The following is a 17,514-nucleotide window of genomic DNA, read 5'->3' as shown; positions in this document are numbered from 1 at the left end:
CGCTCTTTTGACTTGAAACGTGCAGTTTGAAAAGGATGTGCTGGATAACACAACTGCTCTGTAAAAGGGAGTCTTTAGACCAGCGTTTCACCTCAGGCAGCCCGTGGTGTTGCGCAGGACCAGGGAGGTCTGAAACTTCATTTTATGGTCATCGTCGAAGGAGGAGCTGTTCCAGCCCGAGTGCGGCACCACCACCGCGCTGGTGAGCGGCGCCAGCGCGTCCCTGATGATGGTCATCTTCACCGCGTCGCACGACGACAGGTTCCACAGCACCCCTGCAGGAAGGGAGCGCGGTCAGAAAGGACTTGGCAAACACAGGCAAAGCAACGCTAACAGCTCAGAAGGCATCACTGTAGACAGGAGAAAGATAGTTTAGGCACAACTCAAGAAATAGAATTAGTCCGCAATGTAACGTTATATTATTCCAACATTATCGGTCAGCAAAGCTGCCACTGAAGATGCTCTTTATAGACTGAAATAAATATTTCCAAACTCCTGATGACAACGCGTTCAGCAGCCTTGCTCCAGCTGTCTGGCTGCTGTGCCAGCCCTTCGACGGAAGAGATGGCAATCACAATAACCCCAATATAATAATGTATTATATATATTATACAAATGAACTCATGTGACAAATACCTGTACAGACTGTAAGCACTTTGTTATTCTGATTTCACTTACCTGTGATAATAGTTTCATCTACCTAACTGCGTATTAAATAAACCAGATGAATTTCACTTGCAGTGACAACAGATGTACCAGTTATTTGTCAAAGACAATTGCTGCTGCTAATAATGAAAGTACAACTCATTCATTAAAGATGAAAAACCATCCTCAGGAGGAAAAAGCACTGTACTTCATTAAGAAATGTGGCGCTGGAAAATCCATTTTACATGAAAAATTGGGAATGAACTACAGCAGTAATAACAGCGCTAACTTTGAACTGGAGATCAGACAGACGGTGTTTCCAGTGGTGCAGACTGCAGCCAACGTCTCTGTATTTACATCCTCTAAACCCAGGCACACACGGAGCTGGGTGAGGTTCACTGGTTTAATTCTGACATCGGAGTTTGTGAATTACCAAACATCACCGGATCCTTCCCACTCCTTCACACCGCTGTTTACACGGAGCATTCCCAGGTCCCCACGCTCCAGGTCTGCTGCGGGGCCTGGCTCTGACAGAAGTGGATGCCACTGGCTTCACAACTGGGTCAAAATGTTCCATTTTGCTGAAGCTGGTTACAAAAATTTAAAATAGGTCTTCAAAAGTAAGAGTCGCTTTTTCTGAAGTAGTCATCTTTAATTAGAATTCAAGTTAAATACCATGTTTATTTGAAAAATCTTTTTAATTACGGGTGATGTGCTGTATCTCTCTCGACAGATAACAGCGTAGGTGGGTTTTTTTAATTTTTTTTTAAATAGTGACTAAATACCTTCTTTAATTAAGACTTTGACTTTGGTTGTCTGTGGAACCATCCCTAACATCTTAAAAGCACAGGTAATTTAGATGCATAAACCATGAATTTTGCAGGGCAGACAAGGCAGGTAACGTGCAATTCTAGGTTTAAATATTCCATTTACATAACTTCTTAAGGAAAAGACTCCTCCTGCTACAGAGACCGTGGTAGCTGCAGGGTATCTTAATGCTTGCTTGTGTGGAAATCCTGGAGGAAAGAGCCCGCGTGTGAACTCCAGGGCTCTGGAGACGCTGCTGTGCTCAGAGCCCTGTCTGCACTGAGCACTTTGGGACTGGGGAGGGCTCAGTGCAGACAGGGGGAGGGCTCACCTCCCCTGAGCCCTGCTCTGCGTGCAGGGAGGTACCTGGGCTTCGGAGCTTCACATCGGATGAGGGAGCCACTGAAACCTGGAACTGGTTAAAGGTGGACACTGCTTTCTTATATCCTCATACTCTTCAGTCTCCTAAAGCCTTCACAGACGAATCACCCCCATATTAAGAAAAGGAGACAGCAGATGTATGCGTACCCAGCGAGTCCGCCTTGTTTTGATGGAAATGGAGTTCCTGCATGTGTTAAACTGCAAATCACTTGTTATTTATTTCTGCACTTTCTGTCTGCACCCAGTACCAGGGAGGTTCATGGGTTACAGCTAAACCTGCGACCTCGAGAGGCGACGAGCGCGCACAGCCGCTCACCGTCGCTCTACCAACAGGCTGGGCGCTGCTATCAACTGCACACTGGCCATTTTCTGCCTGTGCTTCAACACACACTTACAGAGTTTGGGCCCATCTTATGAATGCTGCAGGATCGCATTTAAAACCTTTGTCAGCACATGATAAAAAACCCCTGTAATAAATCAAGTGTAAGGAGTCAATAAAGAAACCCGTGTTTCTGTCCAAACGTACCTGTCACGAGCTCCTTGATCTCAGCATCCACAGACTTCCTCAGCAGCCGCAGGAGGGCAGGGATCCCACCCACGTTCTTCATGGCTATCTTGTTCTCGTCGGTGGACTTCCCGTACACGAGGTTTCTCAGGGCGCCACACGCGTTCTTCTGCACCTCCAGGGCCCTGTGGTCCAGCAGATCCACCAGGTGCTTGATGCCCCCCAACCGGCACACCTGGAGAACACGGGGCCATCAGCACAGAGCCAACACTGCTCACGTTTAGCTTCATCACTGGCAAACAAGGGTGATTTCCTGTACCTCAGAACAGACCTTTAGGGAATACTGGGAATACGGAGTTGCAAAGGTGTAAATGCCATCTTTTACTCTTAGCTACACACAGAAATATCCATTCAGACTCGCATATATCCGGTCCTGTTGGCACCTCCGGAGTTCTGTTTCAAAGGAAACCTCTGCAGAGGTTTTGTAAAACAAATAGATGTTTATATTCTCTGCTTTAAGCAGGTTGGTTGCATCTATTTTTTATTATGTATTAGAAAAATAATAATTAGCATTGTGTTTTGAGATGTCGTTTCCATGTAGTACTTCTCTTTGTTCAAATTAACCTACAGAAATTATAAAAGTGTTTTAGAATTCTATAGCATTTCCTAAATAAAAAATATTTTAATGAGATAAATAAGCTATAAAAATATTTAGAATTGTTCTTTTTCAAGACAAACAATTATTTCTGTTACTAAATAATGAAGCAACAGATAACCGTTCATGGTTCAGTTGAATCTCCCTCTTGCTCGCCAATACAGCACATCACATCTACACTACGCACCCGGAACAGATACAAGTTATAAATGACAAAACAGCTTCATCACTTTTCAACTTGTGCTCAAAACCTGGCGAGACACAGGTTTTGTGCAGACAATTCAAAACAAAGCTGGCCTAGACATCCATTCCCAACATTGTATTTCGCTGAGTCATTGCTGCAAGGTGCAGCAGCTCTTGCTACAGCCATTTCCGTCTCTCCATTAAAAAACTCAGAATTGTTGTGAATCAACACACTCATGAACTAAAATACCAGCAGTGTTTGTACCTACAGGCAGATACTCGGTGCTCAGCAGTGTAATTTATTAAAGCTGTGCGGTTTCACAGCTAATTTAAGTGGCAAAGACCTCCACCACCCAGGTGAGAGTTCCCTGTGCTTCAGCAATGCAAACGTTTTAGCTCATTTTGCTCGGCTTTCCATGTCCTCGATAGTCAGGCACATTAATCTGGCCTTCAGTGCAGCAATAAAATAATACACTTAAATAACGAATGAAACACAAAAGTACTCCTCAAATAAGGCTTTTGTCACTACAACTGCGACCCTTTCCCATCGCAGAGCTGCTGGCGCTGCCTCTGCCTTAGAGGGAACACGAACAGGAGCTCCCTGCTGCCATGGACACCCCGCGTCCAGACCCTGCTGAGCCCTGCCCTCAGCACAGCCCCTTCCCAAAACCAAACACCCCAAACCCTGACCCCAGGCTCGTGTTCCCAAATGCAGGAACGCTCCCTTCTAGGAGCCGACCACTGGTCCTGTCACAGCATCCTGGGACTCCAACATTGAGACCATTCCCACTGAGAAGAAATGGCCGTGCAGTACAGAAACCTGCTCGAAAAGGAGGGGTTTCCTGTTCCAAAACTGCACCCCCCAGGCGGAAGGCAGGACACAGCATTTACTGCTGCGACTCTTCTTGTCCTCCAGATCAAACCCACCTTTTATGTGGATAAGGTTTTGTGTGCCTCATTAGACAGTATCACATCTATGGCCCCTTATACCTGAACTGGTATAAGAACATATGAAATATTTCCAGTGCTAAGGAGGAAAACACTTGAGACACCACTTCACACACACCACACAAACCAGTGCCACACTCAAACCCTGTTTTAACTTCAGGCATTTTTCTTTTAGTTTTGTGTACTTTTGAAAGAATTAAAGCAGACATGCCACAATTTCTAACACAAAATTCTGTAATAAGGAAAATGGAAACAGTGAAGAAACACAAGATCTCCTATAGATGAGCATGTGCAGACAAAGAAAACCCCAAGAATTCCTAAATAAGCTGTCGTATTCCTTACGAAACAGCAAAGCTATAAATCTGCCTACAAACGATTAGCACCGTGATCTTTTCTGGAGCATCAAAACCACCAGCAGCTCCTCATCTGCCTTCAGCAACAGGGAGTGACGTTGGGCTCTCTTCCCATGAAAACCACACCAACATCTATTAACATAAACAATACCTACACTGAAGATAACGGACAACGCACACATACACGATAGGAACGAAAAAGCAGACTCCTTCAGCTCAGTCGCCCACAGCCGCTCTGCAATAAGAGCAGCTCTTCAAATGCAGTTTCTAGAGTAACAATAACCTGAATTTCGCTCACCCACAGCACACTGACAGAAATGCTATGCTCTACATATTTCTATGGTTTTTCTCTTTTGCTTGACAGTTCCCTACGATGCCTTAAATATCTTGATCAAAAGCAGGGGAAAGCCTTCCAGAACTGCTGTTTTTCTTGGTCTCAGGTCATCGACAGCTACACAGAACAGGTAAACTTCCTTCACAACCCTGCTACGTTACACGACTTGAGTGTAATGTTTTATTGCAATTTCCACGCAGCCTCTCATGACAGGGAGACTGCGTGTGATTGTGTAACTACACACACCCAGACACTCCAATATTATCATACCTCTGGTACAAACACAACACGAAAGGGCCCAGAATTCTGTGTTATGATGGAAACAACAGGAAACAAACCCCCCACACAAAAACCCCAACAAACCCCACCAAAACCAAAGAGGGTGAGAGGGGTAGTTTGTCTTGTACAGCATCCCAGGACAGAAAGCAGTTGCACGTACCTCTGTCTTCACCTTGTTATCCCCGAAGCAGAGGTGCTGCAGGTACGCGGCTGCGTTTGCCTGCACCGACGGGAACTGGTGCTGCAGCATGTGGATGACCTCGGGCAGCTCCGGGTCGCGCCAGGCAAACTCCCTTCATCGCAAACACGTTCAGGAGAAGGCGTTAGTTACAAATCCATCCCTATTTACTAAGCAGAATTACTAGAGCATCCCAATGTTTGTCACCAACTCTGGTTTTGCTCTGAGGTGTCAGGGCTAGGAGGAAACCCAGGTGTGTTGCTGTAACTGAGTCACATCACTTTCTAGTCTCCTAATTGGAAAATGATGCTTTATATCCTATGTTCATCAGTCAGCTTGGTTGATGATCACACAAATATATACATATCTTTATCATCTATATATCTCTATCAATACCTATATCATCCACATCTACATATCTATATCATCTACATCATCTACATCTACATCATCTATATCATCTACATTTATATCATCTACATTATCTACATCTACATCATCTACATAATCTACATTTATATCATCTACATCGTCTACACCATCTACATCTATATCATCTACATCTACATCATCTATATCATCTACATCATCTACATCTACATCTATACACACACACACAAATTATACCAACTCAAACACTGCAACCTAGAGAAATCTCCCAAAACGTACACATATAACACAACAGATGTCCACTAAAAGCACTGCTCAGGTGCATCCCTTCCACACAATTTTTCTCCCTAGTCTGAAGTCAATTATACTTCAGCAAAAGCTGTGCAGCCCAAAGCTTCATCATCGTGATCAGATGCAGGAAGTTTGCATAAATTTGAGTTACTCAGGGACTGTAAACTTAAAATCATTGAAATCAAGTCTCCTCCATTAAACAAAGTGATTTTGTGCAGACAAATCCTGGAGAAGTCATTAAACACATCCACGCCCAATCCACAGATTTAGAAACACACCCTTCAACACTTGCTGGGCAAATTAAAAAAAAGGATCCAAGTAAATTTAAGAGGGGTGTTCCCAGCCCAATGCCAGCCCTGCAGCCGGCTCTCCCCAGCGTCCCCACAGCCACCAAAAAGGGACAGTTCTGTTGTGTGCCTGCTCTGAACTGCTCAGCAGCTATGGGGTTTGTATCTCCATGCTAATGGTAGGAAGGCCATGGGGAAAGCTGCCTCTCTAATAAAACCAGCAGCTTTCAGAACACTCACTCCTATTGCGAGCGATGCTCTCAAATAGCCCAGTCTGAGGCTGCTGTCACACAGCCCCTCACCTCTGCAAACCAGGAACTGGAACAGATTAAAATGTAAGGCAGAACTATTCCACTGTGAAATTACAAGACGAGAAGGTGCATCAGCAATGACAACTGAGTCCAAATCTCTTTAAAGTTCCTCGTTATGAGCATGGAGCATCCCTGTTACATCTTTTCTTGTAAGCCATGCCAGAGCAGGGCAGCAGCTGGCAGCGCTGCTCAGAGGTGGGATTCTGCCCCTAACGTCATGCAGATGGGTGCACCACCTTTTTTTAAAAGTTAATTTGGTGCCCTGATGTCTCGATGTGAAGGCTCTGTACCATGAACCCCTGGGCTTTGGCAGTCCCTCTTTAAACACAAGGTTTTAATGGATGGTGTCTCTCAAACTGTAACATTACACTCGTCTCATGCCCACACTGCGTACTTACACCTACAACAACGAGCTAGTCAGTATTTTTGAAAAATGAATGTGTATTCACGTTCAAAATGGTACATTTTTAAACTTACATTGTTCTGAAATTTAAGCAGGCTGCTCACAAAAAACCCATTCAAATACATTAGGCGTGCACTTTCCAGTTTCAAAACCCTGAAAACTTCCTGCAGTGTTGCAGGCTGCTCTGCAGAGTTACTAAAAACCATTTGGAATAATCCAGTCAGTTCTCAAATCTGCACGCGCTCCCCGTAACAACTTCTACATGAAAACAAACACGGAAGAAAAGCGTGACAACCAAGTGCACCCAAGCTGTTATTTCCAACTGCAACAAAGCAGGCTGCATTCGTTACCGCAAAGGTGTAGACCTCAATACTTCGAGAGCCATGACTGTTTGAACGTGAAGCTGGAATTCTGAGTACAGAGTGCTGCACGTACTGAGGGGATGCACTCAAAACCACACCACGGCTCTCGGGGACTTGCCTGGGGTCCTTCTGGATGCTGTCAATGGACGGCGAGCGCGTGGTGCCGTCGTCGTTGGGCGTCGCGTGCGGCAGCCTGCTGTAAGTGGCCTCTGACAGCCGATACTGCACCGACCTGTAGGGTTCCGCATAGGTAGCTGTTGTGTTCAGAGCATAATTATTTCTTTGGTATGTGAGTGTGCTACGCTGACTGGATGATCTTTGCAGATTTCCGACTCCTAGTACAAAATCAGTATTAAAAACACACTGGGTAACCAAGGTCTAGTCAAGAGAAGAAGCAATACGTGGTTAAAAGCATAAGCAAAAAAAATACAAAAATCAGTCTGTGCCAACAGTACTAGAAAGGGGAAAATAAGTGAGAAAAACTTATATAATTTATATGATATTTTCCTTTTCCCAACTACAGCCACACTTTCCCTGACAAAAAGCTAACAAGGTGATTTCAAAGACTAAGCTGACAGTTTCAAACCCAGGATCGTGTATTTTCCCGACCTAACAGCGGCTGTGGTAGCTTTTGTTCCTCCAGGGTAAGTGAAACCAGGCAGGCAAGCAAACAGAACTCAATTTCTAGTTACATTTCCTCCGGACAAACTGATTTGTTTACTCAAAGTTGTACAAGACAGGAGAATTACAAAACCTGCTATCTCCTTCAACATTCTGTACTCTCAGTACTTCAGTTACATTAAAGAACCTTAAAAAGCAATTTTAAAATGTGAGAAAACATAGAATCATTTAGGTTGGAAACACCTTTAAGATCCAGTCCAACCATTGACCCAGCACTGCCACCTCCACCACTAAACCAGGTCCCTCAGCCCCCCAGGGATGGGGACTCCACCACTGCCCTGGGCAGCCTCTGAGAACCCTTTGGGGAAGAAATTTCCCCTCAGATCCAATCTAAACTTCTACAGAGTTACTTAGATAAGTCACTGCAATATTTTGAGAGTTTTTGGAAATTATTCCACTGGACAAATTATTGACAAGCCTTAAAGAACAAACCGCACTGCAACACGGATTACATTTCTCTTCACAGAAAATCAGTTCTAATACTAATCTAGCGCCTATGCACTTCATAATATATGAGCAGCCATTCTGTGAAATACTTCAGAAATATTTCAGTTTCAGTACATGATCTTCAGATGTAGTATTTTCACATTACTCTTTGACAAGAAGCGGGGTAGAACCACCAGTATTTTTACTGTGAAAGATGTGGTGGGTAATTTGAGTGTGCAAGCCATCGTTTACTGCACTGATGAACAAAAAAACCATGAACCAGCTCAATTGATGCACAGAGAATGCAAGAGGAAGCAATGATTTTTTTTTTGTCTCATGAAATACGCTCTGCTTGGATGTACCCAAGCATGTGGTATCAAACAGAAAATACCCTGACCCGAAGCTGACACTGATCTATAGCCCCAAGTATTTCCTGCGACCATCACAGAAGCTTCTCAACTCCCACTGGTTACTTTAAGTCCGTCAAACCTCATTCCTACCTCCATTACAACATCAGTTTTCCCTTCCAAACTGGCACTGCACACCTCAGCCCTGCTCTCCCCTCAGCGCGGGACGCGTGGTTTCGGGACGCGGCGCCGTCACCCACCTGAGCCCGTGCGATACAGCGCGGCCTGCGAGCCCTGGTGCAGCTCCACGGCGCCGTGGCTGGGGCTGCGGTACACCGGGCTGTAGTACGTCCTGCCCTCGTAGATGGGGGTGATGTGCAAGTCCGGGGACACAGCGGATCGCAATTCCTGCCCCAGCTGGCTGTGCTGGCTCGCGTACGAGCTCCTCAGGCCTAAAGCAAGCAGAGTGAAATACGTACATGGCCCATATCAGGTGAAAATAATAAAGATGTCTTTATTATTAACAACATGTTAGTTATATCTACACTTATACAGATTTATTCATTAAACTTCTTTCCATTATTAAATGATCCACAGCGAAAGATTCACTGACAAAGCAGCATTTCTCTGATGAAAAGTTTTCTCTGTACACTGACAACTTTAAGTTTTCCAACTCAATTTTTTAGTAGCACTTGCAGTTTGAAGTCTAAAGCACAGAGTGAAAGCTAAGTCAGCACGGATTCAGCAGTGATCAGGTAAGCTGTGAACCTGCTGAAATCCAGCTGTGAAACGGGGCACAGCCTAAGGGGGGTCACGGTCTTGAACATGAAACAACTCGAGGCAGGAGGAACCAAAGCCAGTGGCAGTGGCAGCAGGGATTTCAGTGTGTGAAGAGAAGTCTTTATAAAGGTTTAAATAGCCCGTGATGCACGTGTATTCCCTCTGAAGAAACATGAACACTAATTACTGATTTATAGCAGAAAATGTAAGGGTTTTTATAACACTGAGAGATGTTTACTCATTGTTTATAACACAGAGCACAGGAAAGTCACACCATTTCAAGGCCATAAAATAAGATGTCTCTAAGCTTGACTACTACAGCGGCTAATCACTTCCTTAATACTGAAACCATTAAATTTAAAGCATCTGTTTTGGAATTACTGATTCACTACCTCGATATGCCCAGCTTTCTAAAGATGCATCAGTTCAGCTGTTCAGACAAGGTGAGATTCTCAAGCAGTGGTATCTGAACAACGTAACAACACCTGAGAGTACCAGACTGCTGTTCCATGTGCACTGCGTTCACTCAAGCCACTGAATCGCCTTTCATGGCCAACTGATGCTTTTTGCTCCCCTTACCAAACGGTTTTGCAAACAGAGGTGAGGGAGGAGACACCTTACACCTGCTGGGGAAAATTTTGGGATTTCATCTGGTATAACAGTTTAAAAGAAAAAAAGCAGATGTTCAAAAGAGCTCGTGGTCTAACTGCACAGACACCTTGGCTGTGCTCCTTTACACCAAGGTCAGAACAAAACCAGTAAACACACTCAGAACTTAACGTAAAGTAACTGCATCTTAATAGGAACTGCCTCTCAGATAAACAGATTTGGCCTTTTAGGCCTTACTTTAAGCTAATATTACAATGATTACCCTACATTTAAGTGGAAGGACTTTGAGATAGCCTAGAAATGTTAGGGAGAAAAAAGGCTGAAACTGGGTGATAGTAAGTTACTTACTTTATGAAGGAATTAAACATAAAACTAGATCTAGTTTAGTATGTGTATTTACTTTGTGTATTACCTGCACGCACACTTCAGTGTACTTCAAAAATACCAAAATGCCTCTGTTTGGAAGACTGAGAACTTCACTTAGCTACTTAAAACACAGGATTTAATTTAACGCACGGCTAGCAATCTGGCAATTAAGGAGAAAGCCAGCATTCACTGTGATCGTGGGGTACGACTGATGCGTGGGGTTTGACTGTTCACAACTGCTTTGACACATCCGCCACAGTCATGTCCTATGCTACAACGTTTCATCCACAAAACCACTACTGCCTTCCTGGTGTAGGTTTGTACCGAGTTTTAAGCCGTGTCTTTACCTTTTTACTAACCTGTAAGGCTATCTGGACGCGGAGGGATCATCCTCTCATATATTTCATACTGCTGCCCGTACTGCTCGATGTCGTGAATGGTTCTTTGCAGCGTCGACCCCAAATGCTGTGGAACCGCGGCCATGCCAGAGCGCTTCGGGGAAGAAGACCCCAGCTGAGTTTGGGATGGAGAAGCTACTCTGGTCTGCACGTCAGCAAGGGCCAGGGGAGAGCCCACTCTGACCGAAGCTTGGTACTGGGAGGTCCCGCCGTTGGGATTTGCCGTCTGCCGGGAGGTGACCGAGCCGATGCGCCGCACCGCCGTGGGCGAGACGGGTCTCTGCGCAGCGTACGGGGACGCTGCCCGCTGCGCTGGCAGAGTGGTGGATGAGTACGCGTGGGAAGCCAGGGACCTCTGCTCGGTGACCGATGGAGAACCATAGCCACTGCCCAGAGACGCTCGCAGCGACCCCCTCGAAGGGGAGACGCCTGTGCTGACCATGTACGAGGGAGACTGGGCTCTGGATGGGACTGAACTGACTCGCCTCATGACTCTGTTGGTAGCAGTGTTTACTGAGGGCTGTTAGAAACAGAAACGTTGATTAGTTTTATCATTTAGGCCATGCAGTGGATACTTTTCTCCCACAACACAGAGAAGGCAACAAGAAACACACACAACTTAACAACATATAAAAGCAGCTGAAGAGCAGCTTTTACGCCAACGTCATTCCCTCAAGTTTTCCTCTCTTTTAATAACCAGCATTTCTTAATATATGAACTGGCAATGTAACATTAAAAAACATCTGTTCCTCATGAGAAGCTGTGGGTGCCCCCTCCCTGGCAGTGCCCAAGGCCAGGTTGGATGGGGCCTGGAGCAGCCTGGGCTGGTGGAGGTGTCCCTGCCCATGGGGGTTGGACTGGGGGGGCTGTGAGGTCCCTTCCCACCCAAATCATCCTATGATGCTATGTTAATATACACCTAGGCTTTCTCTCCTCACTATTCTACCACTTTAGAAATTCAGGAACAGTATTGCAAAGAGTCCTATATAAGACAATAAAGTTTGACCAATTACTGTTTTACTGTCATTCTGATTAATGAAGAAGAAGGGGGAAAAACCCACAAGCAGTGGAATGTATAGAAGCATAAATACCACCTCCCTTTAAGCAGCATGCCTGCACACAGGCTAAATTCTAAGAGACTTTCCTCAATCTCACAGCTGAGTATTAAGTGAACGATAGTTTCTTGATGTCGTATTAGCAGCACACTCCGCAGTGAGGAGTTTTACTTCATCTCAGCTGCAGTGCCTGAGCCAGATCACACATGTGCTGATTTCAGCAAACAACTCTGTCTGCTGCAAGCCATTTCTGCTCTTTAACCCGGGAAGGTGTTACAAGCAAGTGTAATTTAGTAACACCAATTCCAGGCTGTACAAAGGCAGGTCTGGCTGCACAATTACCATCCCTAAGCTGCGTTGCAGACAGCGTGCAGACAGATAGGAGGTGTACCGCTCTGGGCATACCTGGACTGATGTCTGCCCTTCGGCTCGCGAGCTCCTCACCAAGTGGTTATTGGTGGTACCAATAAGGGAGTGCTGCTGTCTGCTTTCTGACTTGCTCACGTTTTGGCTGTTATGGAAACTGCTGACTTCCTGGTAACCACTGTCAGAATAAGAATTCATTTGTGTGGAACTTCTGGAGTTACCTACAGACCCTGGGGATACGAAGAATAAAAGCATTGAACAACTTCACACACAAAAAAATATACGTAACTTTGTTACTTTTTGCATCTGTAATTGTGTTACATTTTCACACAGTCAATACAGAAATACAGTCTAGTATTTAGAAAGCACACAACAGACCCTCACTTTCATGGAGAGATGTCTGCTCGGGCGAGTAGAGGTTCCCTTGGTCTGGCTCTGTCCTAACGTCATAGGCATTGGCATGGACGCTCTCTGGCGCTCGGGGTTTGCTCACGCTGGCGGTCGGAGGCTCTGAAAGAATAAATTCAGTAGATAAATCCAAAGTTGCGTATCTAAGCTTCCTGCAAACTCAGTAGTGACCATTTTCTCACTCACACTAATGAAGAACTTACTTCCCACATAGACAGAGTCTACTGGAGGCCAGGTATCATCTCCCAGGCTGAACAGGAAGAACATTAATAATAATAATGTCTGAGAATCTTGTTTCCTGTAGTTCTGATGTAGTCCTACAATTCCCATTTTTCAAATACATGTTCCAATGTATTTAATGACCAACGTGACTGATGACCTGTAAGTGCACTTTGCAGAGCAGAGCTACCGCTTGTCCTAGGGTCCTCCTATCACAAGAGCTTCATCAGTCAGGGGCTGAGCTGGATTTAATCTGGTTGTGTTCCCCCAACAGAAGTTACTGGAAGTTCTATACATTTTTACTTCATATGCTGCTGTCCAAATGTTTATTTTTTAAGAGCTAACTTAGGTTCTAAGAACACAACTGAACTTTACAGAGAGCAAAGCAAAGCGTGACTGTGCTGAGAGAAAGCAAAGGAGACATCACAACCCTTATGAAGAAGGGAAAAAGGTAAATATAGGCTGGAAAACACTAACAAAGGTGAGGACATGGAACAAGAAAAACAGAACAAAGATTATTTTGATTCTCAAGCTGATGAATGTTTGAACACTATTCAAATATGTCAAAAATAATTTAAAAAATCAATGCACGTTAGAAATCACAGGCAGTCAGCAGAGCTATTTATCAGTAGCACATTCTCAGTCCAAAACCATCCAGTAAAACATGGCACTAATTAATTTACTATAATAATAATTTAACGACCCAATCTAATGAAGGTTTAATAAGCAGTGTTATTACACCTCCATTCATTTAATCACTGGTGTGCCCAGAAACAGTGCAGAGAACCAGGACCGCAGTAACCCCTGCCTGCAGCTGCCCTTGCTCCAACGCAGTAACAGGTCCTAAGGGGATGACACCTTCTTTAGAATGAAGAATGGACACTGAAATCACCCATATTCAACATTTTCATCTTCAGTCTTTTCTGTTTAAACACCACAAGGCCCCGCTATTTGAGTTACTGGATCTCACACGATGGTCGGTCAGCGTCAAGCTGACAAACAACCGATTTTGGGAGGAGCACGGGAAGAACAGGGCTCGATTGTGCGGGGCCGCACAGCCGCTCCCAGGCGGGCTCTGGACCACGACCCCGCTGCCGTCGCACATTTGCCACCAAGCAAACGCCCTCACGATGCTAAAAGACAGAGGCTGTGTAGGGCCAGTAACAAAGGCAAGAATGCACAATAAAGTGAATTGTTGTCCTTCTGTCTCTCTGCTGCCGTAAATCATGAGGACAGGGCACTGAATAAAATAACAGCCTGTTTATAAACGGCTGCTGATCTAATATTCTATTTATAAGCATCTACAAAGCAGCATCATTGTAGATTTGTTCACAATTCTGCATAATTCTACTGGCATAAAGCAATTACAGCTGCGGTCACGTCACACCACCCGCTGACACAAACTGCTATCGGCAGTCAGGGAAAAAGGTGATTTAAGGGAGCACTTCCACTCATCTTTAACTTCAGCACTTTTCAGATCGCAGCTGGTAAAGCATCACCTCGTGACACTTCTTTAAATAAAGTTCAAGAGGGAATCTGTAGGTAAGTAAAACCTACAGTCATGCTCCGGTCACAACACAAACATTAAATGAAGCCTATATCAGAAAACTCTAAGCAAAAAATGTACTTGTGTCAAGCAGGCCCATTTCTGAGCAATTACTGCAGAAAAGCCTTACCTGAGATGCAGAGATGTGATAAAAATACAACTAGATTTATATTGATGCATAGAGTATTTAAATAGAAATAGGGTTTTTTGGTAAGTGACTGCTTGGCAGGGATGTGCACAGGAGACTTCTAAAGAAAACAAGCACACACATGAGAGGAGAAATAGAGGATAAAATACAAACACAAACTGGACGGATAAAAGAAAGAGAGGAACTGGGGCAAAGTCAAGGAGAAAAACGAGCAATGGACAAAGAACAAGTTACAGAAAATAAAGAAATGGAACACAACGGATGAGGTAAATGGGTAAAACAAAAACTGAGGCATCTTTACAGTTGTGAACCATCCTGGAGCGTTACAGGACCAGGGGAAACGACGTGGTTCAAAAACTCCCACTGAAAGAGTATGACTCGTTTCTCAACTACCTGATAAACCAAATCTGACTTCTGCTAAAGGCATTGCTAAAAGAGCACCTGCCAAGCACCACCATGACCAGCAAAACCCCAGTTCCAAGACAAGTGGGCTGTTGGGAATATCAGATTTGAGAGAATGGGCAAGGCTGACGTGTGCCCCACCCCAGCCGAGGCGACGCCATGAGGGCAACTGGGACCACCTCAGCAAAACTACACACACGTCTAAGGGCTTAGTGCAAATGAAACAAAGTACGGGAAGGGGAAGGAAAAGCAGATGGTGAGACTTACTGACCTAAAATAGTCACAATTATCACAGCCATGAACGCGCTGCAGTGAAGCAGCAGGTAACTGCTCTCTGCACAGCAGAACCTGGGTGCATCCTGATGTAAAGATGTGATTAACACAGCTTTTATGAGCTGCCCAAAATTCCAGTTGCACTCTGATGCCACGAGACCGGTTCTGCTCGATGTGACGTTGTGTCAAGGGCACAGCTGAATCGGAGAAACAGGACCCAGTGCAGAAGGCACCTTATGGGGGTGCTGGTCCCACCTCCAGCCCCACTGCCTGGGCTTGAGCGGTGGCTGTGCACGTGTGCCCCATGGCTCCAACGAGAACACAGCTGCTCAGGCGTTGACTCTAACGTTAAATACTTGATCTGATGCAAAACCCAACCAGTGAAATGCTCTGATCTGGGAGGGACAGCTTGGATTATTTCAGCAGACATGGGAATGGCACTTCTGATATGCAGCCCTACCCATCCCACCTCCTAAACACGAGTAGATGGAGAAGTTCTGCAAGACAAATGCTTCTTGTTTTGGAAAGAAAGTTCAAGCCATCCCGAGATACAAAACCAACAAAAGCACTCTCAGAAAAACCTTTGCTCATTGGAGGTGTTCTCAGTTAAGCAACAGGATCTGTGAAAGGAAAATCTATTTTCAAGCTTAAAGCATACGCTGTTATTTCATGATCCTTACCTGCCAAGGGAAGACTCAAACGTATTTTGGAATTAATTGCAAAGGAGACCAAATACACAAGATGTTTGTTATGGTCACATCCCACAAGAGCTCAAAGGCACAAAAAGGTGCATGAAAAGCACCTGCAAATACCCCTGAGCCAACCCCAAATTTAATTAACAGAGGAACACACAAGTTCAGGTGTGAGAACGAGGACATTACAGTTACACTCTAGAAGAGACACCTGAAAAAGATAGGTTAGCATTGCTGTCAATGTCCAGTTCACTTCAAAACAAGCAATCAATGCCACGGAAATAAAGGGTTTTGGGCTTAAAGCAAAATGTACACATAAAAGATAATACCTGATGATCTCCAAGGAAATGATTTCTCAGTAGAGCTGCAGGAAAAACAAAAACATATCACAAAAATGAACCGCATGGCCAGTTTGGATTTCTTTTTCATTTCTTTAACCAAAGCATATTAAATATTACAAAAAACCCAGCAGACAGTTTCAATAGCCCACATAAATAACACTGCAGCACTTTACACCTGACAGCTGAACCGTCAGTTACTGATTTTAATGGGGTATCAATCAGCAGGACCCCCCCAAGCCGTGTCACACCTGCAGTAGGTGGGTAAGCACAGGACTTACAATACACACATCCTAAAACAGGTGTAAAGGTGCGGATAAAGCAGCACACGGCAAGCGCTCGGTTGCGTCCCTGCCTCAACTCACCCCAACACAAGCACAGCCTGAGATGAGGCTGTTCAGCCCGGGAGAGACTGAGGGGGGCTCATTGGTGCTCATCAACATCTCAAGGGATCTCATTGATCTCATCAATATCTCAAGGGATCTCATCGATCTCATCAATATCTCAAGGGATCATTGATGCTCATCAATATCTCAAGGGATCATCGATCTCATCAGTATCTCAAGGGATCATTGATCTCATCAATATCTCAAGGATCTCATTGATCTCATCAATATCTCAAGGGATCTCATCGATCTCATCAATATCTCAAGGGATCATTGATGCTCATCAATATCTCAAGGGATCATCGATCTCATCAGTATCTCAAGGATCTCATTGATCTCATCAATATCTCAAGGGATCTCATCGATCTCATCAATATCTCAAGGGATCATTGATGCTCATCAATATCTCAAGGATCTCATCGATCTCATCAATATCTCAAGGGATCTTTCTGCAATGATTATAAGCTGCTGTTTTCCAAACCAAAAGCCATTTAAAGGAAAAACAGACAATTTCATCAGATTTTATGATGCCCAAATATCAGCACGAGACTGTGATTTGGGGTAAGCTGTATCTATTTCTAAGTGAGTATTATCTATTTTGCTTCTTTCTAACAGAGCTACCAATTACAAAAAACTTCAGCACAGCAACATGAACAATACCAGATACTTATATTTCTAAAATAAGAACAATCATTTAGGAGCCTTTTTTGGAAATGAAGAATTTGTGTATAGAAAGGATCCTAAATTTGCATGCTAGCACAA

At 44.5% G+C, this 17,514-nt stretch overlaps 1 protein-coding gene across 2 annotated transcripts in view; it reads right to left on the bottom strand.

Moving 5' to 3' along the window:
- Nucleotides 1-17,514, bottom strand: part of PKP4 (plakophilin 4) — a 46,259-nt gene that overhangs the window by 7,731 nt on the left and 21,014 nt on the right. For both annotated transcript variants that reach the window (XM_010194330.1, XM_010194331.1), the window contains exons 3-11: nucleotides 16,358-16,392; nucleotides 12,719-12,850; nucleotides 12,380-12,570; nucleotides 10,881-11,439; nucleotides 9,027-9,218; nucleotides 7,427-7,647; nucleotides 5,251-5,379; nucleotides 2,360-2,573; nucleotides 92-275 (exon numbers count right to left, since the gene is read on the bottom strand). In XM_010194330.1, the coding sequence (XP_010192632.1) occupies nucleotides 92-275; nucleotides 2,360-2,573; nucleotides 5,251-5,379; nucleotides 7,427-7,647; nucleotides 9,027-9,218; nucleotides 10,881-11,439; nucleotides 12,380-12,570; nucleotides 12,719-12,850; nucleotides 16,358-16,392 (1,857 nt within the window). The remainder of the gene's footprint in view (nucleotides 1-91; nucleotides 276-2,359; nucleotides 2,574-5,250; nucleotides 5,380-7,426; nucleotides 7,648-9,026; nucleotides 9,219-10,880; nucleotides 11,440-12,379; nucleotides 12,571-12,718; nucleotides 12,851-16,357; nucleotides 16,393-17,514) is intronic.

Source organism: Mesitornis unicolor, unplaced genomic scaffold (assembly GCF_000695765.1).
Source record: "Mesitornis unicolor isolate BGI_N332 unplaced genomic scaffold, ASM69576v1 scaffold10291, whole genome shotgun sequence".
Lineage (NCBI taxonomy): Eukaryota > Metazoa > Chordata > Aves > Mesitornithiformes > Mesitornithidae > Mesitornis > Mesitornis unicolor.
This window is presented reverse-complemented; position numbering and strand designations above follow the sequence as displayed.